Here is a 26,460-nt window from a genome sequence, read left to right on the forward strand (position 1 = left end):
GGGTCTTTTGTTGTCTATTTGTTGTTTATAAAGCTCTTACTGAATGCCTGCGTTTCTTCCATTCTAATATTGATCATTGTGCATTTTCAATGGACTGGTCTACAGAGAGCAGCTTCCTTCAGTGCACAATGCTAGCCTTTCCCTGGACCAGAGTCCATCCAGTGCGTTCAATGAGGCAGATATCCTGGGGAAAAACAGTGTGTGATCACGTGACTTAAACTGTAACATAACGCATGCAAATTAGGGTGGGAAGAGAGTACAAACTACTTGTTTAAACAACGACTTTGTGTATCTGTTTGTTGTACAGTTATACATGCATCAAAATATTGAAATAAATTGCAAATACTTGGTTCACTCTTGTAGTTTAGTTTCTCTGATGCTACCCCCAAAAAGCTGGGGGGCTGTTTTTATTTTACAGGTGCATTTTTAGTTAGAATGACCTTTTTAATTAAAATTTTGTTTGACCTTCAAAAAAACCATATATTTGAAATTATTGTATGGGGTTTTTTAAATCATGTATTATGTCAAAAGCAGCTTGTCCTAGAAGTTTCAAATAAAACCCACGAAGATGTTTTAGTAGATTGCTGGCATAATTAGATTTCAGAGAGGGAGACCTGTGTTTGGGAAAGTACTCAATGCTGGATCACTGAAGTTGAAGTGTATAATGCAGGCTCTTAGATGGTGGGTAAGAAGTAAGTCTGGGAATAAGTGGCTGTTAGAGACTGACTAGCAGTTCTCATATCTTAATGCTTGTGCGTGGAGTATTCTCAGTTACTCTGTTTTTGGTACAGTATGGCTGTACTGCTCTGTCGCAGTGGCTCTGGTACTTTTTTAAGTACATGAAAAGTTAATTCACTTGACTAACCCAGCAGAAAACTACTTCTTTTCTTTTTGTTTTGCTTGAATTTTTTTTTTTCTTCCCCTCTTCCCTTGGGTTAGCAAATTGAATTATCTTATTGTGTGGTCAGATGAGTGCCAGAGCAAGTACACAGAATAGGGACAGCAGTGTCAAGCCTGGAAGAAGGCAGTACTCTTTTTTCTAGTAGCAGAGATATAGGACAGCTAAGCAGACCAAATATGTGGCTGTCCCCTGTGCCACTGTAAACTACTGCAGTCAGAAATGGGGTGGGTTTTCTATAAATCCAAGATAACAGAATAATTAAGATACTGGGTTTGTTCTTATTGTTAGCCTTTACTTACTGTCCTTGATGTGTAAAATGTCCACAGCCACAGACCAAATGTTCAGAACATATCACTGGAAGAAAAAAAATGTTTCTGTGCAAAGTACGTATGAAAAGAGGGAGGAGAATTGGTTCTGTTAAGTGATGTGGCTTTGGTACACAGAAAAGCAGGATTTTTGTGGCTAATACTGGTATCTTCTTTTTAACAGAATTTAAGGCTGTAAGTTTTAAAATATTTTCATAGTGTTTTCTTGCCTACTTACTAGTTTTGAAGTGTGTGATTTTTGTAAATTGTGGAAAAGTGCTATTTGGTTTACGTTTAGAGAAATTGTCTTTATTCATTCAAAACAGAGATATGAAGCGTCTTCTCTCTTCTCATGTCCTGAACAGAATACTCAATAAAACATGATAGTGTTTTCACATGTAAGCCCAACATTTTTTGTCAGCTTTGTTTCTCCTTCTTTTTTTCTCCTTTTGGAAATTGTTATTGAAAAACAGACTTTTGCTTAGCTAGGTGCTTCTTAGAGCTCCAACATCATCCACTGGTGGGCCTAGTGAGCTGATTCGGGTCCAACAACTGCAGCTCTCTTAAGTGTAGCTTCGTTGGTTTGTTCTGCTGCATTTATTCCAAGGATTGGCATTTTTGTAATAGGGTCCTCTGTTTACTTGTTTCCATTCTTGTGAACTAAAATGTTTTATAGTCTGATCTTTTCTGTGAAACTTAAGAGGGTATCTTCCTTGACAAGTAGCTGAATCTTCTGAAGTCTGTGTGATGGGCTTTCCACTTGTACCGCATTCCAAATGAGGTTCTGGTTCTGCTCGTTTTGTTTCTTTTCAGGAAGAACTGCAATTATTGAGCTTTTCAGAGCAATAATAACAGAAGTGGTGCCCCTCCCTGGCGTTTCCAAGATGTTTCTTTGTGCACAGGGTATTTTGTTAGTTTTCAGCTGGTATTGCATGAAGAACTTGTAATCAATCCATTAGCTAACCATTATGGTCTGAAAGTAGCCATACAGTGAATGCATTAAATCAGATGTACTTATGACTTTTCCCTGAAAATTACATGCCTAAATAATTTTGTTGATGATCTTTATTGAATTGCAAATATTTGGCCATCTAAATGTGCCTTCTGTTCTGTGTTCAAAACCAAAGCCTTTTCAATTATCTCTTATTTGTCTTCTCAGTGTGGATTACATTTCAAGATAAGGAAGAAAAATGCAGGAAGTTGGAATGTCATGATATCTTTTCTGTTTTCACATGAACATGTATTTTTCTTGCTTTCATTAATTTCACCTTCTCCTCCCTGCCCACCATGACTTAACTGATTATTTAGTCCTGTGGAACTGTATCATCGCAGGAACCTTGATGTCAGGAATTATTCTACTTAATTTTATAATTTAATTTACTAAATGGAAGACACTTAATGGGTAATATTGTAGTTTTACTTAACTTTTTTTTCCTTTGGAATTTTCCTAAGAATGGCCGCATAGATGGACCTTTGGTCTGACTCAAACCCAGTATCTTTTCTCCAAGAATAGCTATAACCTGGTGCCACGGGAGAGATAAGAAATGTGCAGGCATATATGGTATTTTCTGCTAAGGCATTGCTAGTGTCCATCTATTTACTGCTTGGAACTTTTGAGTCGGGTGGAGTTTCTATTAAGGGATTATTCCTCCCACTTGATCTGCATTTCTTCAGCTATGTCTTGAAAAGGCAATTCAGAAAAAATGGCCTCTTATACTTTTCAGACCTTCATTTCTTATACATGTTCAGCTGTGTGCCAGCTTAAATTAAAATCTTGATTTCCTACATATTTTTGTTATTACAAAAAAGCCACCCCAGTTTTGGGAGGTTAATGAAGATTACACTTCCTCTCATCCATCTCCCCTTTATTTAAATGATCATGTTTTCTTTTTATTGTACTTGGTTTCCAAAGGGGATAGTAATGTAATATGAGGGTCAAGCCCTTCCTATAAGAACTGCTTTTTGAGGTGATTCACGAGTCAAAAACACAGCTTGAATTTTCGCTTTAAGTTGACTGTGAAACTGGCCATGAAAAATCTTTTTTGAATTGTAAGCAGAAATTATTCAGGAAACCATTGAGTAACCACTAAGAACCCAGAACCTCTTTTCGTTTAGCTTTTGGATTAGCAGAGAGTTTTGAAGAATGATCCCAACTGGTTGATATAAGAATTATGGAACCACTACAGTATTTTCATGTTAGAGATGATATTGCCCTCTGTGGTCATTTTGTTTGTTTTACTATTACAGTTCTTGCTGATAAACATAATAAAGGGTCTTGTTCAAAACCTATTTTTCTTCTAAATGCTGCTCAGTCATCACGCTCTAATAGCCCTTTAAATGTCCCACTAATAATTTTATTGGGCCATATTGGAGATAATTGGGTAGTGCCTTTATTTTGAAGTCAACACTAACTTGAATCTTCAGCAACCTTGGTGAAATTAATTAGTTCTAAGTCTGTCATAATTCATGCCTGTTTATTAAAATAAATGTTTTTAGTTTTAACTATTACCATTTGGATCACAAATTCTGTAGCATATTTTTAATTAATCAAATCTTAATTCATCAGCTTCTAAATACACCATGTTATCTCTTTTTAGACCAGTTGCAGTCCTAATATGTTGCAAGGAATGCTATACGTAACTTTCTTTTGCTGAGTGCTCTTTTGAGAGGTGTGATAGCATGCCCATTATCAGTCCTACAGATTTATCTTCTGTAGCATATCAAAAGTAGTGCAAATTCATAAAGCTCTTCAGAGCATCCGAAGAATGGATGCGTATGGCTGTTTTTCATCTGTTGAAAACAGATTGCTAATTTAGAAAATTGTGTCCGCTTGTTTTATGGGGAGCTGCAGAGAGGCTTCTGATGAACATGCTAACTTTTTTTTACTTTTTTTTTCTGCCTCTTCTGTAGATGGTACTGCATGGCTCTGTTCTCTTCAGTTTTCTTCCTAGTTGGAGAGCAGTAAGAAAGATAATGTTGCTGTTACAGAACTGGAATTAGTGAAAAGGAGTAGCTGGATATAGTCAGTAGGTGTATTGCAAAAAAGAATACATATAAACCCACACCAACCACCCCCACCCAAAAAAAAAAGAGCAGTGGAAAGATATATTCACACAAAAAAATGCCAGGCTGAACTTAAGCTTGGGCATAGCTTGAGTCAATCACTTGAAAGTCCAGAGATGTTACAATTTTTATTTTTTTTTTTTTAAAGTTTGGCAGTAATGATATTTGAAACAAGGTAGGCCATTGTGGAAAATATATTGTTGTTTCCATTAATTGTAGTTTGCCACATGGAATTTATTTTTGCTGAATCTTCATACCCCGTTAGTTTCATTGGCTCTTTTTCTCATTCAGAATTTCATTTTTGACTTCCTTGAGCATGGGTAAGTTGCCTGTCTGCCCCAGGTCTTGGTGAAGTCAGTGAATCTTCAGGTACTACAGATGACTTCTATGTATGGCGGGATCTGTTTTTACACAACAGTGCAAGGCCTAATATAATGCTATTGCATTATATTCTTTAGCTTGCTATAGGAACTTTATTGCTTGGCATTATCCAATAGTGTCTTTTTCTTTTTTCCTAGACTAAATAGTTCTTTCTTCAGTATTTGCAACTTGTAAATCACATATAATTGTCTTGCATGCTGCATGTGTATTTATTCTAGCTTTCTTTAAAAAAACACAGCTCCTTGCTTTTTTTCCATTTTTGTGGCCTGATTGCATTTTCTTTAGCAAGCTGTCTTGTCGACTTCAACTGTTAAAGTTAAACATGTTCAGGTGTTGCATTGTTGAAACTGCAAATAGCAACAGTCAACTTCCCCATTTAGGGCAGACTAATACTCCAGAATCTGGTTTGCACTGATCTCTTGCAGGATTGTCATTGCAAGTGGATTGTTTCAAAATTCTGCCTGGTTACTTGCTTTGAGGAGATCAGTGTTTGTAACAGAGCTAAGAACTAAATTGTCCAACAGCTTCAGTTCCCGATGTCTGAATTGCATTTCTGTACCTGCATATAGTAGAAATGTTTTAAAGTTTTTATTCATTGTGCCTTAAGCTCTAGTTTGTTAAGAAGTTCCTTTCTTCTAGAGCTTCTGACATTGCTTTCATGGTCTCTAGTTCTATTTACCTGGTTTATGCACCCTACACAATAACCATTTTCAGTCGGACCAGTTAATATTACTGGGTATTTACTTAAATGTTTGGCAAGGTGAGTTCATTTTTATTTTTATGTTGTCTGGGCAGCCTACAGCAGATAGTAAAGTCCTTTGTAAAGTGGCAGTAAGAAAAAAAAAAAAAAAAAAAAGCTGAAACATTAATACCAAGACATGACAGTGAACCAGGAAGTCCTGAGTCATTCCTTGCCTAGTTGAGGCAAATTGAAACCTTTGGTTTAGTTTAACAATAAATAAATAAACAAACGTACTGTTATTTTTAGTGCAATTCATAAAATTACTTCAAACAGCACTTCGGGAGAAGACTAGATTTAGCAGATTAAGATCCTTGAGTTCCTGTATTTTGTGGGTCTTCCCCTTGGTGCATTTTCATTCCAAAACCAAGAAAACCATTATGCCTTACTGGTTTTTCTGTTGCACTTTGGGGGACAATGCCATGGCCTTCAAAAAAAAAATATTATTCAAAGATGTTTGTGTGTTGTTTTATTTGTATAGTTACTTCTGTAGGGATTCTTCCTTTCTTTTCAAGATATGTATTCACATTTGGGGTCACTGATCTAAGGCAGACTTAGAAGAAAGACTGCATTAGTATATCATGAGGTGGGAGACTAAAGATTAGGTCATTGGATTGTGGTGTGTTATAAAAAATGGTTGAGACAAGTGAAAAAAAAATACACACTGAAACTTTTGAAAAAGTATATAGTTTTAATCTGTAATGGGTAAATATGAAAAACTACTTTATATTTTAATAATAATAATTGTATTAATATTTCTTACAGTTCCTCTAGACCTCTAAGTCCTGTGAGGCTTTGGTGGATTTGGTGTAATTGACCTGTGTTCTTGTAGCAGCCTAAGCAGAACTGCTTGCTAGTTGTCCTGGTCCTGCTCTGTTCATCCCTTTTCTCCCACCCCTAGCTGCACAGCCCCACTCCTTTTGCTTTGGTGCTAGATTGCTGTGTGTTCGCTTCTGGGAACCATTCATTTGTTTGTGGGAGTGGAAAAGAGCGCAAGAGTTAGTCTGTCACTAGTTGAACATGCTGAAATAGCTCAGCTGCACAGCCACGTGAGTCCTGCAGCCAAGGCAAAGGGGGAGTAGTTGGGACTTTGTGGCTGGAGCAGGGCAAGAGATTTGGGATCCTGACAACAGTGAGAGTGGTTTTGGCTGATGTGGAACCGCAGCTGCTTCAGTTTAGCATTTATGATGAGGGTTAAAACCACTCATTTGCCTGTCAGTTGAGTCTTCAACATTAAGGTTGAAAATAAGTCAATACAGTGAAGGTCTGGACATGCAAGCAACTTATGACAGTGTAATCTATGTATTAGCTTTGTAGGTATTAACTTTCCATAGTAAGTCCTGTGTGGCACATGCAAGGAACACAAGGCAGTTCACACTAAGTAAGCTACTTGAGATTTGCTGCAGTGGAAGTGCAGTGGAGCTGCTAAGAGGTGCCACACTATAAATTCACATCCTATACTGTTGTCCAGTGAACTGTTCCTATATATTTAGATCTTTAAATTTAATTAAGCTCCTAACTTCTCCATTTCAGCCAGTAAAACTTTGGGCAGAGGCTGCTCCAATCTTATTATAAATTATGAATACAACGTATACTCTGGAATTTTATCACCTTTTCAGATACTAAAAGTTGTGGAGGATTTGAAAATAAAATGTGTTTTCTTTTTCTCTGAACCAAACTTGCAAAAACATCTGAAAAGCACTTGGAACTTGAGGAGAAAGTGGGAATAAAATTCAGTCTTTGGAGCTCCATGTTCATAAGAGTTTTTCTTACTACTTAGAGTTAAAATACAAGTAATAAAGGACAATTGTTTTGTTATGATTATTCAGTATTCTTTTAAATGTCAACTGCCTTTTTGTCTGCAGAAGATTGCAGATTGGTAGTTACTGGTATATTCTAGAGCAGCTGTTCCCAACTGTAGAGCTTGACTTTTATGGATGTATTGGCTGACATGGTTGGACCTTTATTATTGAAACATCTTCTGTTTAATCCATTATGGTGCTCGTGTGTTTATACTTGCAATACCATGAGAATGCACTAATTCTGTTAAATATGCTTGTGTGTCTGGATGGGATGGCCCTCAACCTGTTCATCTTGTGGACCAAGTACAGGGAACATGTTTCTGTTTCTCTCTCCTTCCCTCTAACTTGTAATAGTACATGGCACATACATCCAAGGCTAAAGGGGGAAAAAACCAACACTTCTGAATTTCTGGCAACATTGGGAAACACTTTGCTTTGAATTCAAAGTAAAGCAATCCTGTTAAGATAAACTGGAGAGAAAAAACATATGCAGGAGAACAAGTAATACCTGGTTTCTCAGGTATGTGTCCTGTATCCCAAACTGTGCTGAACCTCAACGTGCACATGTGCTCCCTCTTGCTGCCTTCGTTGGGAACCAGCAATATTCTGTGGGGAATATAACCTGAATGGCAAATATCCTGCAAAGGCAGAGCACAGAGGAGCCATGTGAGTGCAGGTTGGTCAGCAGGCTGTAAGGAGCTGGTAACTGTTGAACTTGCAGCGCAGTGTTTCTGCCAGTGGGATGATGGACTTGTTCTTTTTAACTTTTTCTGCTCAGCCCTCCATTCTCCCAAAACTTTTAGGAGCTTTGTATCTGTGAAATCTCCAGCTCTCTAAAGCTTGCTGTTAGGAGGAATGATTGGCAGAAAAAAAAGTGACTACTTAAGCCCCACTTCCTCAGGTAACTAAAAATGTTTTCAGTAAGAGTTTTAATTACTAACTGTGTGGTAGAAGGAGAATACAGTTAAAAAATATAAATGACTTGTTTAAAAAATATACACTCTTGCTTGAAGTAAGAAAAATGCCTTTTAAAAATATGTCTGGGGAAATAAAATGAAGGCTACAAATGGGCTATTTTAGATTAAGCAAGACAAAATATTAGTCTTGTATGTGACAGACATACTAAATAAATAAATAACATCTTTTCATTAGGAAATGTACAAGAAATAAAGTCCAGGAGGAGCCAAGGCAAAATAAGCAAACATATAAATGCAGCACTAATTTACTCTAAGAAGTTAGTTTAATAAATAGCACTTATCAGAAGTGTTGCTCAGTGGGTACCAACAGTGATGATAACTTTTATACCATGGAAGCGTAGAGTAAGTTAAAGAACAGAGGATGTGAATTGTTCCAGCCTTTAAAAAGGGAACTGATGATGATCTGTCTCAATCAACTTCTTATGCTATTGTCCGTATTTAGTTCCATGTTAAAATGATTTAAAATACTTTTGGTAAACCAGAAGACTATTTCTCTCTTGCAGCAGCATGCTTAATATACCTTTTACTTTTTATTCAGCTGAGCATAACTAAGTTCCCAGTCAAATCTTTTTGTTGGAGACATAAAATGAGTAAGTTCTGTAGTAACTGTGGTTAGTTCTTAAAAAACAAACAAAACAAACAAACAAAAAAAAACCCCAAACCCCGCACAACCAAAAACCTAAAAAAATCCCCACAAAAATCAACCCCCCAAACTTGTTCACTGAAGTGCCAATGAAAGGGATGACTCAATCCGTTTTTGTGGATGGGGTTATAGTACCACTTCCTCTTGTTTGGTTTGGTGCCTGGAGCAGTCTGTGTGGAGTTCAGAGCTCTTCCCGTTTAGCCTTCCCTTTCACATCTCTTCCTCTTTTTTTCTTTTTTTTTTTAAAGGCAACAGAATTATTGAACTTGCAAGGGAAAATCTGTATAAGTTTCCTCCCATAGAACTACTTGAATTTCAGATTTCTGTCTACTGAAAGACACATTTGCATTCATTTAATAGCCTTTAAAAATAGTTACAGTATGATACTAATAAAAGCATTTTCCAGTGGTCTCCAAGTGTTCCAAAGTTAACCAGATTTTCATTGTAGTATTCTGCAGAACATAGGCAAACATTGTACCAAGTCAAGTGTAAATCACCAGTCATTCTTAAACAAGCTTATGAAGTCCACCTGAAAATATTGTGCTTACATAGCGATGAGGGCTTCTGATTGTCGTTTAGTTGAGGGGTTGTAATATACCTGCTCAAACAAGTCCTTGCATAAAAACATCATGCTGCATACTCACTGTATGTGTTAATTCTAAAAGTTTATAGTGACAATTTTACCTGTAACTGTTTGATAACTTTTAGTAAATAAGAGGTAGTATAAGAAATAGAGTTAAGACTTAGTCATGCTAGTAGCTATATTTCTGTTTGTTGGCTGCATACAAGAAAGGAGTGAGTAGGCACTCAAGTTGCAAGCAAATGTGGAATAGCTTCTCTCCAGGGAAGCCATTCGCTAGGTACTAATTACAGACTGGTTTAAAATCTTTGCAATAAGTAATTAATCATTAAAACCATGGCTATTCTTGTTGTTTGTGCAGGTGTCTTACCCTGCTTTGTATCTTGCGAAATTCTTAATACTGTCTTTTTAACAGCTGTTTTCATGTGATCATACATTGAGAAAGTGTTTGTGTTGTATTTGTTACCTTTCAGTTTCATTTCATGGGAAGGACACAGACATTAAAGAAATGCTATATTCCAAACTGCAAGACTAGATTTCTATTGAATGATTGGGATATGAGTAAAGAAGTGAACAAATAATTAAAATAGAAGGCATTTTAAGCCTTGTTCTACTCTGTTTTTATAAGAATCTCCAGGAAGAGGGCTTCCCATCAGGAGGAGATCTTAAAAATCAAGTCCCGTGTTTTTGTCTGAGATTGGAAAATGCTGAACATGAAGAAAACTCCTTTCTTTACATCAGAGCTACCAAGCTGATTTTTAAAGACTTTAGGTTTTAAGTTTGTGGTGTTAAATACTTTGTAGACTACCCATGTATCACAAAATAATTATGACACAGAATCAATGAGCTTTTATTATGCTTGTGCACACACACACACTCTCCCTGTCTTCAGACAGTGAAGATTGCCTAGAGCAAACATCACTTACAACTTTAAGGCAAAATTCTGAGCCTTTAGTTGTTTTGTAAAATAAGTACATCCAACTTTTTTTTTTTTTTTTTTTCATGTAGGGCCTGTGTTACTGATCTTGGAACAAACAACTTAGTGTATTTCCAAGAAAAATACATCTGTGGACTTGGCTGTTGAGAATAATTGTAAAAAGCTCCAAAGCATTCCATAAGGGAGAGAGTAGAATGTATCAAATATTTTGTATGGAGCCTACCTTGGAATGATAAACATATTTTTCATGTTACAGTGGAGAAGTAGCAACAAATAATAATTGAATACCTTTTTTGAGTTATATATCTGTAATACTATGAATGGAGGTGGAGATCAGTAACATTGATTTCAATAATTGTTCTCTGTCACTTCCACTTTCATGTTCTGTGTACTTATGCATTGTGTCAAGAAATTGAACACTGATTTGAAAACTGAAAGAAGTTAAAATTACTTAAATCTTTGGAGAGTATACTTCATACCTGCAAAGTAAATAATTCCCTGTATTAAAGAAGAAAAAATATGCATTGCCTTGAATGTAATTTAATCTTACTAAGTTTCTTGGGACGTGGAATAAACCCCATATATTTCACAATTTTGGGGAAAGTGAAATCACCACCCTTGGGAGGTTAAGAGGTCCAATTTTATTTGCAAAGTGGTTTTTGTCTTTTCAGTAGTGCTCAGGGCTGTGGTCAGTACTTGGCCAATGCAAATAAAACCTTCTTGTCATACACAGCCTGCAAAATAACTTGGAATATGCCATGATGGAGGCAGTGAGAATGGCAAGTGCAGGAGGAAGACTTGACTGCTTCTTTAAGATTACATTCTGCCTGAATGCAATGCCTGATTTGTATTTATTTGTTTGTTTGTTTGTTTATCTTGGCAATAGTATAGTCTGATATGGAGCGTGGGGAAGGAAGTATTTTTGTAGCTTTCATTAAAGGAAGCTTTTTCCCAAAGACAATTTGGTTACGATTTCTTTGGGCTGCTTGCTGCAATCATTTCTGAAGGCTACTTATCAGATGAACTATTTTATTAGCATACTGGGTTTGCTAATCTCTGTATAGATGACCTTGTTTGATCATGATGAAATAGGAAAATTTCAAAATATTTTTCTTTATGCAGTTCTTGAATCTGAATGAGAGTGATGGACAAAAAATTACCTTGATTGTTTGATCGTAAGTTAAGCCACTCCTATAAGCAGTCATTACCCTTTGTTTTAACTGTTTATTGAAAGCAGCTTTGGAACAGTGTTGCCTTTCAGTGTAGGAAGGCTGCAAAGAAGAACATTCATGAGAAACAATTTTTTGCTAAGAACGTAAAGATTAGGAATGCAAAATAAGCTGTCCATTTTCTTTAATAAATGCAAAATATGCTTATTGTCTGTTATCAAAGGATAAAATAGGATCACTTTTTTGAAGTCTTAATGGCTTTATCCTAGTGGCTAATAACTGAGTATGCTTTTAACATCTAACGTTAAATGTCTAATGAGTATGCTTTTAAATCTAATGTTTAGACTGTGAATATGTTAGAACTTAAAGAAAAATTAACCTTCAGGTACCCCTGATTATTATAACAACATATATACATAAAAAAGCTTATGGTTTTTGTGTAAGAGTATTTCCATGTATAGTACCAGTCTCGTGCAAAGTTTTCTAGTCAGTCTTTTAAGTATTTCTGTGTTACCGGTATTCTCTGTAACCAGTATTCTCTGTAAAGATAACTCAGTATTTTACTTTTTTGTCAAGCTGCTGAAGTCTTTGTTTCAATCTGCTGTTCTCAATACAATTTGATCTCCTAGCTTCTACTAGGAATTGTGGTGGTTGGGGTTTTTTTGCTTGGTAGCCTCTCAATTTCTCAACCCTTGTTTTCTTTTTTCTTTGAAGAGGAACTTTTGCGGTAGGGGAAAAGCATGACTGTCTTCATAGGTCCTGTAACATTTAATTTCCCTTTCTTTAGATGCTTTAAATGGGAGATTATTTAGTTTCAATTGTATGAGTTTGCTTAAACTTGGTAGAAAGTCTTAATGTTGTACTTCATATTTGTTGTAGACATCCTGATTGTTTATTCATGTAAATAATATCTTTTTACATACTGTGACACTCAAATGATTGACAGCTATCAAGTAAGCCTTTTTTCTGTACATTTGTTTGCAGTATTTGTATGTTGATATTGATATAATAGCAAAGGAAAAGATCTTGGGCTTTTTTTTTTTTTTAAAGTCATCATTGCATCAAAAACAGAGTAGCATATGGTCAGTTAAGTCATTGTCCCTCAAAATCAAAACCCCAAGCAACTTTCAGTGCAGCTGCACTGTTGGCAGAAAAAGAGGTTTATTTCAGTTGCTGTTCTGACAGCTATTCCTGTGTGTCACAGCAATAAAATAGATGTAGATCTAATTCTGACCTGGACCAGAGGGAGAGGATGCTTGTGCAGCCCCACAGCTATAGCCACATTACAGGACAGATTTGCTGACTGACAGAGGGCAACAGCTTCCTGAGCTGCTTTCTTGTCCTTACTCCACCAGATGCATGGGGGCAACCTGTAGGGCATCTGGGTCTCTTCTGTAGAGATCTCAGACTCTTTGAATGCAGGAGGAAAATCTCTCTCTATCCTTAGTAGCATTCCCAGCTAAGGCTTTTATGCCTTTTTGTAAGTAAAATATGAGGGAGAAATGCTTCTTCCCACAAATGCTGCTGAGGAGTTTGGCGTGATAATCTGACCCTAGGGTCAGATCGACAGGGTGCCAGACTGTACCGCTTCATCACTGTAAAGCGGAAGGTGTGGCTGTATGTCTCTCCCCTGCCTCCTACATTTTTTTTTTGTTTGCTTTTTCTTCTTTTCTCTCCTAGCCAGAGAAGCACATTGCTGTCGCTTTATTGATTTGGTAGAACTCTAACTCTTGTTTTAGTTAGTCTTCTATGATAGGTTAATATAGGTAATGTGTATATCTATCTGGGTTGGATATGTACTAATTAAAAAAAAAAAAAGGGGGGGGATGACTCAGCTTGATCTCCTGATGCTTTATAAGAGTATTTTCTTGCTCTGGTTTTCATTTCTGCTCTATGTTTTATTATGTATTTTTTTTTCTTAAGCTTAAAATGACCTTTTAAAAAAATCTTTTTAAAAATATTGGATCTAGCAGATGTTGCAAGTGAACGACTTTGTCTGTAAACAAAAGGCCCAGGTGATTTCGTAGACTAAGATTCAGGGAGGTTTACATACTCTTATTTTGCCTTCTTTCCTCCTCCATCTCTTTGTGAAGAAGAAAAAAAAAAAAGACTAAAAAGGGGGAGGGCCAAAGAGAGGAGAAGAGAAGAGCTTTGCAGAGTAGTAATTAAGAGGGTTTCTTTGCTCTTGGTGGTTCCCTTGTTCTGTAGTACTTAGTCATGGCTACATGTTTTGATGGACACTGAAAATTACATATTTTAGACGTAGTATAGGGCTTCAGTATGATCTTCTAATCTGTTCTTCAAGAAATCATGGCCAAACTTGGATATTTGAGCTAAGTTGGAACAGGTCAAATACTTCAGAAGCAGAATGAATACCTGAGGCTATCGTTCAGTTGCCTTATCAGCTAAACCTTAATAAGTTTGAGATAAGCTAACAGACTAAGGAGGACTGCAGTTTTTATGAGGTGTTTTGGTTTAGTGGTAGGCACAGTCATCCTAAAATGTTCTCTTGTTCCCCATTTGAGCAAGGAAGTTAAATTGAATGGATGCTTCACTTTTCTTCCACTTTACCTATTTGCATGCTTGCCATCCAGTTTACTGTGTTACATCAGTGTAACTCTCAAGTAATTGCATAGGATTTTCATGAACTTTGTAACTGTCATGGTTTAGCCACAGCCAGCAGCTAAGTACCACACAGCCACTCACTCACTCCTCCCCGGACCCCGTGGGATGGGGAGGAGAATTGGGGGGGGGAAAAAAAAAAAAAAAAAAGTAAAACTCTTGGGTTGAGATAAGAACGGTTTAATAACTAAAATAAAATAACAATAAAATATTATAATCATAATTATAATGAAAAGGAATATAACAAAAAGAGAGAGAAATAAACCCCAAGAAAATACAAGTGATGCACAATGCAGTTGCTCACCACCCACTGACTGATGCCCAAGCAGCGACCTGCCTCTCCCAGCCAGCTGCCCCCAGTTTATATACTAAGCATGATGTCCTATGGTATGGAATATCCCTGTGGCTAGTTCGGGTCAGCTGTCCTGCCGTGCTCCCTCCCAGCTTCTTGTGCACCTCCTCGCTGGCACAGCATGGGAAACTGAAAAATCCTTAAATTAGGATAAGCCCTGCTTAGCAACAACTAAAACATCGGTGTGTTATCAGTATGATTCTCACACTAAATCCAAAACACAGCACTGTACCAGCTACTAAGAAGAAAATTAACTCTATCCCAGGCGAAACTGGGACAATAACTAATAGCAATATTTCTTTATATCAGTATGAATGAGAACAGTTTCTTGTTCAGGGCTATATATAGCATTTGAATGTTTCTAGAAGGATGTGTTAAGGTGAGTTTTCCAGTCAATGAAATAGTCAATAATAGCAGTTCTAGCTTGTTGGACAACTGCTAAGAATCTAGGATTGTTTTGGTCAGTTTTTCTAAGTGTGCAAGCTCATCTTCTCTGGGGGATGTTGATGAAGAGTTTTAATGTTTTTAAGCGTAATTTACCTTATTTATGCTTCCATTGAGGTTTTGTTTGTTTGTTTTTGTTTCTTTTTTTTACAGCCTTTTAAGGATACATTTCTATTAACCTTCATGGATATTGTTATGACACTAACCCAAGCCTCAAAGTGAAAAGTGTTGTCACTTGACAACTTGATCTAACTTGACTTGACCAAAGCATTACTTGAGTAGTGTCTTTTCACTATACTAAACTTTTATAGCTGTATCCCATGTTGCTTGGCAAGCAATGGCCAACACTGAATTTTTCTCGCTTCCCCTTGTGAAGTACACTGTGAATTCAGAAGGTCCATAAATTCTTCAATAAATATTTTTATTGATCATAAGCCTAAACCGCTTTATTTAAAATGGGTATTTATTATTTAAGGGTTTTAAGGAGCAACACTGCACACTGCTGTGGTGTAGAAGGATGGTGGATGTAGCCTGAATTCCAGTTCCCAATGAAAGGTTCTTCAGCCAGTTCTTTAGCCATGCACCCCCCGCCTCTGTCCCCCCCATCTCTCCCCTCTTTCCCCTCCCCCTCAACAAATTCACTTGATGGACTAGCCCTAGGAATTGGTGAGAATAGTTTCAGCCAGGAGGCTGTTGTCTGTGGAGCCCTCTCTCTCTCTTTCTGGGATGACAGCAATGCGAGTAGTGAAAGAAGGAGGGGATTATGAAAGCACCAAGGATAGTTTTGTGACTTAAACACTTGGAAGCTACCCTAGAGTATGAATTATTTCCTTGTATTTGTAGTCCCTGTGATGACAGATGACCCATCTACCCATACTTTGGAAAAGTGGTCTTAATTTTCTAACCACCCTACGTGTGGCTTTAACCTTACTTGCAGAAGAATTGGGCATTCAGTGTCAGAACACAAATAAATGAGACCATTTGAACACCTGTGGTGGTGTGTAAAACTAGGTACTTTAAGATGAAATGCTTATGGATTTGGAACTTAAATACTCAAGATTAAGATGCTTTAGTGGTAAAAACTGCTCTACAGTTCCCCATTTATAATAAACCCCTTATAAAGATATTTGTGGAGATGTACTGTTAAGTGTTAATGAATTTCTCATGCTGTGGCGATGAGCATGGCAGATAAAGTCAGTAGGAAGTTAATAATTCACAAAAGGTTTTTAGTGATGTGCAATATATAAGGCACAAGCTAATCAACTGATGAGGAGAGGAGAAAAAAAAATACTGATTAACTGACTGTTAAGCTTTTTGTTTTAACCTGAATAAGGTAGAGTCCTGGTTCAAATATTATGTGGTGATGTAGTTAAAGGTTACTTTCTAATGCATGTATATAAGTAGGTTAATTGTGATTGCACATGGAACACTGCTTGTGATACTGCCCACCTTCAGAGTGTTTTGCAGAATAGACAGTGTTACTGTGGTGTTTTCTACCAAATCTAACTTCTTAGATTTAAATCAATTACCTTTATAGATTACTTTTCAATATCAATTATATTGATATAGTAATCTCAGGGCTGGAATTACCTTCGCTTTGCTCTTTTCTTTCTATAGCATAGATTTCTCCATTTCAGTCAGAAATAGAACTGCTGGCACTAGTATCCTTAATTACACTGGATAGTCAATAAAGCAGTCATGGTAGGCACTTCTCCAGTGGGTATTGTTTGCTGACAACATTTCTTTGTGACTTGGGAATCAGCTTCAACTTCAGGACTTCTCCAGCCATTACTGGCTCCATTAGTGCTCTCTTAATTCTGTTTTCTCCCTTGTCATGGCTTACACCTGATGTTTACCCTTCTCGATTCCTCATTTCAGAGTCTGCCTGGCTCAAGCGTCTTGTTGTGGTGGGTTGAGCCTGGCTGGACACCAGGTGCCCACCAATGAAAGCACCAAGGATACAGCACCACCAGTGCTATATCTTTCCCCTGCTCAGCTGGGCAAGGGAGAGAAAAAATGTAAGGACAGGGAAAGATCACTTGCCAATCACCATCACGGGCAAAACAGACTTGACTCAGGGAAATTAGCTTAATTATTACCAGTCAAATCAGAGCAGGATAATGAGAAATAAAGCCAAATCTTAAAACACCTTCCTCCCACCCCTCCTTTCTTCCCGGGCTTAACTTTACTCCTGATTTTCTCTACCTCCTCCCTTGCCAGCAGCACAGGGGTACAGGGAATGGGGGTTGGGGTCAGTTCATCACACGTTGTCTCTGCTGCTCCTTCGTCCTCAGGGGCAGGACTCCTCACACTCTTCCCCTGCTCCAGCGTGGGGTCCCTCCCACAGGAGACAGTTCTCCATGAACTTCTCCAACCTGAGTCCTTCCCACAGGCTGCAGTTCTTCATGACCTGCTCCAGCTTGGGTCCCTTCCACAGGCTGCAGTCCTTCAGGCACAGACTGCTCCAACGTGGTTTCCCCACAGGGTCACAAGTCCTGCCAGCAAACCTGCTCCAGCGTGGGCTCTTCTCTACACAGATCCACAGGTCTTGCCAGGAGCCTGCTCCAGCGTGGGCTTCCCACAGGCTCACAGCCTCCTTCGGGCATCCACCTGCTCCGGCGCGGGGTCCTCCCCGGGCTGCAGGTGGTTATCTGCTCCACCGTGGACCTCCATGGGCTGCAGGGGGACAGCCTGCCTCACCATGGTCTTCCCCACGGGCTGCAGGGGAATCTCTGCTCCGGCGCCTGGAGCATCTCCTCCCCTCCTTCTGCACTGACCTGGGGGTCTGCAGGGTTGTTTCTCTCACACCTTCTCACTCCTCTCTCCAGCTGCAGTTTCTGTTGCGCAGCAACTTTTCCCCTTCTTAAATCTGTTCTCCCAGAGGCGCTACCACTGTCGCCGATGGGCTCGTTCTTGGCCAGCGGTGGGTCCATCTTAGAGCCGGCTGGCATTGGCTCTGTTGGACATACGGGAAGCTTCTAGCAGCTTCTCACAGAAGCCACCCCTGTAGCCACCCCTGCTACCAAAACCTGGCCACACAAACCCCATACAGTTGTCCAGGTGTGGCGGTGTTCTCTCCTGGGTCTTCTACCCACATATTTGTTCTCTACCAGCAACAGTGGATGAATTGAGAGTTCTGGGGAAAGATGCCCTATTTTTGGTTCTAAATGGCACTATAACATTAAAAACTGTAGTTAAAGCAAATTGTGGAGCATGCTCTGTGTAGACGGATGTGTTGAGAGAATTTATCTGTGTACTTGTTGAACTAATACACACATGGGAAGTTTTCAAAAGCCTGTTGCTTCTCTGAATTTGGATAGATTTGCATAAGAGCACTAGTAAAAGGTACAAACTGATACTAAGGCCTCCTATCACATTTCAATTACCAATTTGCATATATGAGGTAATAGTTATAATTTTTGTTTAGATGTAGTAACATAGAATATTTTCCTCTAACCTTGTTTCAGAAACGTTTGAGTAATTTCTTCAGAAGCTTGCCCAATATACTAGGCAAGTGTATGAGAAGGTAAATGTAATTTTAGCAAAAATTTTAGCGGCTGGAAACAGGAACTTCTAAGGGCAAATAATGGGCAACATAGGGCTTCCAGCTTTGTCAGTACTGTGTCTCAGCTTGATGCAGGGTTTTTTAAATGTTATTTTAAGATATTCTTAAATAAAATTTTTTGCACAGTGATAGGATAATTGTATACCATTACACTTATACTATTTTCAGTCTTAATACGGAGGACTGCAGTACTTAAAAGTTGCAATTTCAGGCATATATTAGGTTTAGTTTAAATTTTAAACATAGCTTTTTGTTTCTCTGTATGATGGGCATCTCAGTACTCGCTAATAGTTTAGTTGGAGAAAACAGTAGGCTGTTTTCAGTTACAGGCAAATACAAAAATGTAGACTGTAGATTGCTCAAATGTGAGATTATTAAGGATTTTTGCTTACAATAACGTTATCAAAACTATAATCTTGGCAGTGTTTCTCTAGACATATTTGAAATTGGTTACACCCATCTTTTGGCTACATAATGCAGGGCTTTAGTTCTTAAGGACTGAATTATATTTACAGGGATGATGCAGCCAATTTCCCTGTTACTGAATCATCTGTTTCAAATGACTTATTACCCATGTGTTCATTCTTACACACTGGTTACTGCCTTTTGACATTTATAGTCCTTCACCATAAAATGCTGTTTCTTCTGCAGACGAGGAAGTATTTTGCAGTTGCAATAGATGTCTCAGCAACTGACTTCAAGGTATCTAGAACGAAGTATTGCTTTGAATGATCAAGTCTTAATGATTAAATGTTTACTAACTTGTTTAAAGATTAGAACGCCATACTTCCATATTAGGAAAGACTAATAAAACAAACTGCTCCAATAAAGAATTTAAAATTCATTTTTCTAGGGTAGAAATCATAGTATTTTTGGTAAATAATCTAAAAAGCGTAGTCTGTACTGGCGTAAGGCAGGTCCATCTGGGCCAGTATCCTGTTCTGCATAAACAAAGGCTAGTTAAGGAAGAGAGGTTATGAAGTAGGACAATAGCAAGTGAAACTTCACTAGAGCATGCTCCTAGCCTCCCAAAATGCACAGCACATGCAGTTCCTGAGCTGTAAGTGGGGTCATTGCATTTAACAGGTGTGATAATTTTTTCTTCCATGAATGCTTATTGCTTTTTGAACCCAGTGTAACCTTTTAGTATCCATAACTTTTCATTGCAAGAATTATCATGATCTAAATTTACACTGTATAAAGAGCCACTTCTGGTGATGATTTTGCACCTGTTGTAGTAATTTAATTCTGTATCTCCTAGACAGTGAACTATCTTTCATCCTTGTATTGTTCAGAATACTACAGCCAAAATACTTAACACAGCAGTGGATTAAAAATATTGTTAGCTTTCATGAAGTTTTTGGGGTGCAGTGTAATTGTCCATATACTGTATAACTAGTAAGTGTGCAGTTTCATAGCAAATGTTTAATGCACTTTTTTGTTCTGATATTAAGTAACTGTTACTACTGAATCCTGTTTTCAGCCAGTTTTGCTGTGCAGAATTTCAGCATAGCTTTGATCAAAGGTATTGGTTCATTCTAAAGAATACTTTAAAATAAAATATGTATCTAGGTTGATGATTCGTTGCAGTTGAGACAGCACTGTTTGAAAAGAACAACATTATTAAGTTCGATAGAAATGGTGATGGGCTTTTAACTACAAATGTGCTGCCAAGCTGTGTGGCAATGATTGCTCTGTATAATACTTTTTTTTTACATTATTTCAGATAGCTTAATTTAATCTGTTTGTTGTCAGGCTTTATCATTTGTGGGAGGTTTGGGGTTTTTTTCCTAGCTCTAGTTGTTGACCTACTTGTCTGTTTTATAAATAAAAAGTTTTTCTCCTTTATTGACAGTCTACCTATGTAAACTAAAACATAGTCTTTATCAGAAAAAGTTCTTAATCAAAACCTCTTGGAGTTTTTCATATGAATTTCCAATTAGAGTGGGAAGGCCAAATGGTGTAAATGTTGTTATGATAAGCAGATGGGAGATTTAAAAAGCAGTAAAATATAAACAGAATGAGGAGCTTTGGTATGAACAGCATGCTTGCTGCCAAGCTTCCATTTAATTTACTTGTTAAAAGCTGGAACGTAGGCCGGCCATTTTTGGTACTTCCTTTTCATTTCTTAAAAGGAATGGAAAAATGTCATTTCATTGACCGAGCTTATCTTCTACTTTTAAAATAGGTTAAATTAAAAATACAAATGTTGATTTCCCTCAGAGGTGCTGAATAAACTGTTTTAATTATTAAAACACTTATTTGGTAACTAGATGTCTTTAAACTTGATTTCAGCAAGTTGTTATTGTAGATGTAATTTGTAATCTTCATATTTTCTATGAATAAACTATAACAGATGCTGTATCACTTCTTCTGTTGAGTTGGACAACATTAAGTGGACATAAGTTTCGTTTGAAGAATGTGTTGTGATACAGCTGTGGAAAGATAATCCTATTGTAGGTATCGCTGTATAAGAGAACACTTTGTTGCAATAGATATTTACTTTTTTATTAAGTAAACCTTGTGCACATTAAATTTTTCTAATTTCTTCCATTTGAATTGCATTATTTTTTAAACTGGGTTGATAGCTCTGCTGGTTCATTTTAGCACCTGCCATGGTATGCTTTTGACTGACTGTTTTGTAAACGTCGGTTTTATCTTTTTCAGATGCAGTTCTGACTTAACTCATTCCTCTTTATAAGTTTTCATAATTTGCGGTGTTCCCCTTGATTGTAGTTTGTCTAATGGGGCAGTGCTGGCATTGTCATCTTAGACGGTGCTTATATGTTAGTCTTGGTTTTGAGAACCTCGCTACATTCTTGTTATTATGCAGATTACGCTTAAGTCCGCTACAGGCTCATGTACACTTACAGTACCTTTTCTCCCCTTGCATAATTTCACTAAATGACATTTAAATAAAAGAGAAATGTCAGCTATTTGGTACTGAAAGGAATGGACTGGTTGCTTTTTGTTTTCTTTAGCTTCTCTTTTAGTGAATACAGAGTGGTAACACAGAATGAAATGATTGCTTTGGCTTGCTTTTTCTTAAAGAGATATTTGTAATACTTCTTAAAGGCTTTTCCAAGTATCAACCATTGAATTATTCTGGAGAGTGCTTTTAATCGTATTTTTGTCCAGTTTCAAGTAGGGGCTCTAAAATTCAAATTTACTCGTTTCTAAGCTTTTCCAGAAAAAGAAGGGCTTCTAAAATCCAAATTTACCTATTACTGAGCGTTTTCAAAGTAAGAAGTTTTCCATAAAAGATTTTATCCAGTGTTCAATTTTTGTTTTCTATTGTATTTTATGACATTTTAAATAGCTGTGTTTTCTTTTTCTGTGTAAGTATGTAGTATGCCATGTTGTTTATTGGAAAATTAAGGTGAAGTTTTTTAGGAATACTGCTTTCAGTTTTATTACTCATAAATAACTTCTAAATTGTTCATTTGGCTCTGCTTTGTTTATAATTCTAAATGTACACTGTTAAATTTCCAAGATATAAGTTTTATTGAGAAAATCTAAGGTTAAATAAGAAGTAAAACTTCCTTGAATTTAAGCTTTCACTTGGTGCTGTACAGAGGACCCGAGCTTGAAACCAAATAAGGGAGTTCTTTTTTGCAGGAAAATGTAATGACACATGCAAGTTACTTGCTGTATTTGGTAAATGTTTCCCACGTTGTTTATTGGTTGTGATAGTAAAGTATTAATGTAGCAATTATCTTGATAATAAGGGGTCAAATGTTAAAAGCTTTCTGAGAACTTGCGTGACCTTGGCATTAACTAACTGGTTGTCCGTTTTGAAGAAGCTTACCTCCAATTAAATTTGCCGAGTTGCATGAAGCAGAGCCTCAGACTATGTAAATCTGGAGCCTGTCACTTCCTGTGACTGCTGGATTCAGTACATGCCATTAAGAATGCCATATTTTCAGAGGCTTTTTGTATTCTGCTCACAGTGTTTGCTGAGCAGGAACTGTAGCTAAAAATAACTAAAACGAATTTCTCTGTCTCTCTTTCTCGCTGCAGGATGACGTAGCTTTGCCAAGGATTTATCAGCTAAGCAGAAAATGAGCTTAACATCCTGGTTTTTGGTGAGCAGTGGAGGCACCCGCCATAGGCTGCCACGAGAAATGATTTTTGTTGGAAGAGATGACTGTGAGCTGATGTTACAGGTAATTGCATCAGCCTTCCATGTGCAACTGCTGAAATAGTGAACTTAATGCACCAGTTTTATATTCCCTTTGAACATTAAATGCCCCAGATGTTGGGGGAGCAATTGTTTTGCTTAATCTTTTGTGTTTGTAGAAAAAAGTTAGTTTAAATATATTGCCATCAATCATGCAGTTACTGTCGAAGTGCAGAGGATCACATTTTCTTCATATAAATCATGTACAGAATGCAAGAATAGAAAATGAAATAAATTTTGCAATATAATCAGTAAAGTAAGTAGACTGTGTGCTCCATAAAATGTGATAATGCTAAGTGCACTAGATGCCTTTGAAAAGAGCTTTCTTTTTTCTGCAACTTGTAGTCTAATTTGGTCACATGATTTGATGTAACTCTATCACTATGTCCTGATCTTGTTGTACAAAGGCAAATTAAATCAGTAGAGAAGACTGTATCTCTAAGGAAGTTGAATGACTCAATCGCAGTAATGGTTCCAGTGGAATTGTAAAAATACAAGTCTTAGTCAAAAATAGTTTGATGCTTAGTAGCTTCCTCAACTTTGAGGATCACTATGCAGAACTCTTAGAGGTGTGTAACTGCATTGTTACGTAGCCGTATTCCATGCACTTTGCCTGATCAAAGCTGTAGTCCTCTGAGCTGCTTCTTTCTAGTGTATATATAATTTTTGAATGGTTAATGCTAATATTTTGGGAGTTCCTTCTTGAATTCATGTATTTGTTTACTGTAGAGCTCTTAAGAAGATTGAACTTCAAAACTAATATTCTCAACCCTTCCTGCCATTCAATAAAATAGTTTCTTTTGGGTTTTTTTTGTTCCAAAGAGTTGCGTATGCAGCCATTAATGGCCAAATTAAAATCTTACTTGCAAATGAAGGGCCTAGAAACCTATTTTTATGTGTACTACTCAGAATGTAATATCTAGCAAAATGCATTTGGCTCTCAACCTCAGTAGGCATCCAAAGGTTTTATTGGTGATGGAAATACTTTGCCCTGTTAGAAAGTAGTTGAAAATGCTCTTTTAATTTCTCTTTAAATACAGACAGTATGATGTCTTGGTGATTTATGTGGGAAGTATTAAAAAAAAAAACCAACAAACAAGCAAACACAAAAACCCCAAAACAAAACAAAAAAAACCACCAAAAAAACCCAACCCGTTGGTTCCTGCCCAGGTGATTATAATCAAAAAATGCTTTTATTTTACCACTAGCTGCTTGTAATGGGTCTCTGAAAAAGGGAGCCTTTTCTTCCTTCTCTCTCCCCTATGCCATCTCCTGTCCATGGTTGATCAGTCCTTAGAGTGAAGCTGAATACTCAAGCAGTTATTATTTTGTGTTACAAAACTTCAGTCATCATCACCTTCAACAGTAGCTGCCTCTGATTAATACTGTGAATAGATTCCAGTCATTTACAAATGTTATTTGTTGTGTATTGGCTTCAGAGGTAGTAAAAAGAATCAAGGGGCCTGGTGATTTTCAAGAATATTCTCTTTAGCCTGCTGTTATATTAGGTGTACATGCCAGTGTGACTGTAACACTGCATACTGCTTCAAGGGGAGGACCCACCAAAAGAGAAGCTAATAATGTGTTCTTGTTCTGTATGTATAGCTCTTTGTGTAGGACCTCCCTTTCCACTCTTGACAACTTGGTTGTTCTCTTACTGCAAAGCATGTGGAAAATGCATGATTAAGAAAGCAGAATTTAATGCTTTTATTCATAGTCTCGCGGCAGAAAATATATTATAAAAGCCTTATTAAAAAGCATTTCAACTCCATTGCATGCTTGATAGAATTAGACCTCAGATCTGTACCTAACACTGTTCAAAGAGATTTTGTTCATGTCTGGGAATACAGATTTGCTTTAAATGTGTTATTTTGTAAATATGCTCAAACAGTGCGCAGTCTTTGTATTTAGCTACCTACTCCAATGCACCAGCCTGCTTGTGGATAAATACCACATTTTCCCTTTCTTTCACCATTATGTTTAGAAAACTTTCTGAATCTTGGTGATGAAAACATTTCCAAGGTAAAAAAATCTACATTATTCCTAATACCAAAGCTATTTCCAAAGAAGAATACTCCTATTTTCTGTATTCTGAACATTTTCTTAGTAGTCTGGATTGAATTGTCTTTGTCTAAAATAATGCCAGTTACAAATTTATTTTAACTGAGGATGGAGTTTTCCTCTTCATATTCATACAGCTCTTAGCACAGTTATTCTGTGATTTTTATTATTTCTGCAGTTTATATATAAATCTTTGTACTGGGTCTGGCTGGGTTGGAGTTAATTTTCTTTATAGAAGCCCTTCTGGTTATATGTTTTCGATTTGTGACCAAAACACTGTTGATAGCACACCAATATTTTAGCTATTGCTGAACACTGTGCACAGTTTCAAGGCATTCTCTCTCACTCTGCTTCTCCTACACACATGTGAATATGGGGGTGCACAAGAAGTTGAGAGGGAACACAACCAGGACATTGACCCAAACTGACCAAAGGGGTATTCCATGCCATATAATGCCATGCTCGGCAATAAAAACGGAGGAGGCTTTGGGAAAGGTAACCACTGCTCAAAGACTGGCTGTGCGTTGGTCTGCTTCTGGGAGGTGGTGAGTGATTGCCTTTGCATCACTTGATTTATTTCTTCTTTCTTCTTCCTCTTTCCTTTGCTGCTTAAACTATCTTTAACTTGACTCATGAGTTTTCTTGCTTTTGCTCTTCCTGTTCTATCCCCCATCTTACTGGGGCAGAGGGGAGGGGGTGAGCAGCTGTGTGGTGCTTAGCGGCTGTGTGGTGCTTAGTGGCCAGCCGGGGCACCACAGTCTTACAAAAAGCAATTTTGCTAGCACTTAGATTTGAGTGGAAGGCTACAATAACGAATCAGAAGGGAAAATGGCATTTGAAAGATTTGCAAAGTCTTCTCACCTGTAAAGATCCTCTGCAATGAATAAAAGTGTCCAATTATATGCAAGTAATCTGAACCTGAGGAGAACCTTGATGTTTTGCAGAATTTCAGGTGTTTCTCTAAAAGCCACAGCCTTGCGTAATCATTCTTACCATTTCTGAGGATGTGGCAAAATATCATGAAGCTTTAAGGATTTTTTTTTGTGCCCTTTACATTTTAACTTATTTTTAATAGGATGTAGCACAGAAAGATAATAAAATAATTGATTATTCATATAATATGTATTTGAATTACATAACTGAAAAAAGTTCAGAAATTTTTCCCATAACCTAGGTAAAGATAGGGTAATTCTTGTGCTTGCATTGCTGCATCACTTGAGTGTGGAAAAGTGTAATTCTGCTTGACACTGTAGGCTCAGCAGAACAGTCCCCACATCAGTGAATTTGATTTTATTGAGATAGCTTGTTTTCATTGAAGAAAGGTTACTAAGTTAGTAGAAAATGAACTATACTGGTATATCATCATCTACCATTAAGAACACTTAACTGATGTAGTATACTGGTGCAGCTTTTATTGGCATGGACCTTGTTGTTCATTTGTCTGTCTCTTCCTTAATTTTCCCCTCCCCCTTTATATCCTGGCCCTCCTTCTCTACCTCTCAAAACTGCAGAGCAAATTGGTTCAAATGAAAAGTCTAAAAATGAAATAGTAAGTATAAGCACAAGAGGACTGATCTCACTTCTTTGAGGAGAAAACGAAGCACTTGGAGGATGTCATGGAAGGGAAGAATAAGGGAGTAAATTGAAATGAAGGAAGGAAAATAGTAGCAGCAAGTCTCAAGAAATGGATAAGAAACGAGATGATAAAGGTGGAATTCTGAGAAGAGGAAGCATTTCTT

General features: G+C 37.3%; 1 protein-coding gene across 7 annotated transcripts in view; it reads left to right on the top strand.

The window, feature by feature from the left end:
* The window catches only part of CEP170 (centrosomal protein 170), a 106,266-nt gene that overhangs the window by 3,119 nt on the left and 76,687 nt on the right, over positions 1–26,460 (top strand). For 6 of the 7 annotated variants that reach the window (XM_069800624.1, XM_069800625.1, XM_069800619.1 and 3 more), the window contains exon 2: positions 22,501–22,646. In XM_069800624.1, the coding sequence (XP_069656725.1) occupies positions 22,542–22,646 (105 nt within the window). In that variant the 5' untranslated portion in view covers positions 22,501–22,541. Of the gene's footprint in view, positions 1–20,836; positions 20,937–22,500; positions 22,647–26,460 lie in introns of all 7 variants that reach the window. The other variant, XM_069800620.1, reaches the window with a different exon arrangement.

Source organism: Haliaeetus albicilla, chromosome 13, assembly GCF_947461875.1.
Source record: "Haliaeetus albicilla chromosome 13, bHalAlb1.1, whole genome shotgun sequence".
NCBI lineage: Eukaryota > Metazoa > Chordata > Aves > Accipitriformes > Accipitridae > Haliaeetus > Haliaeetus albicilla.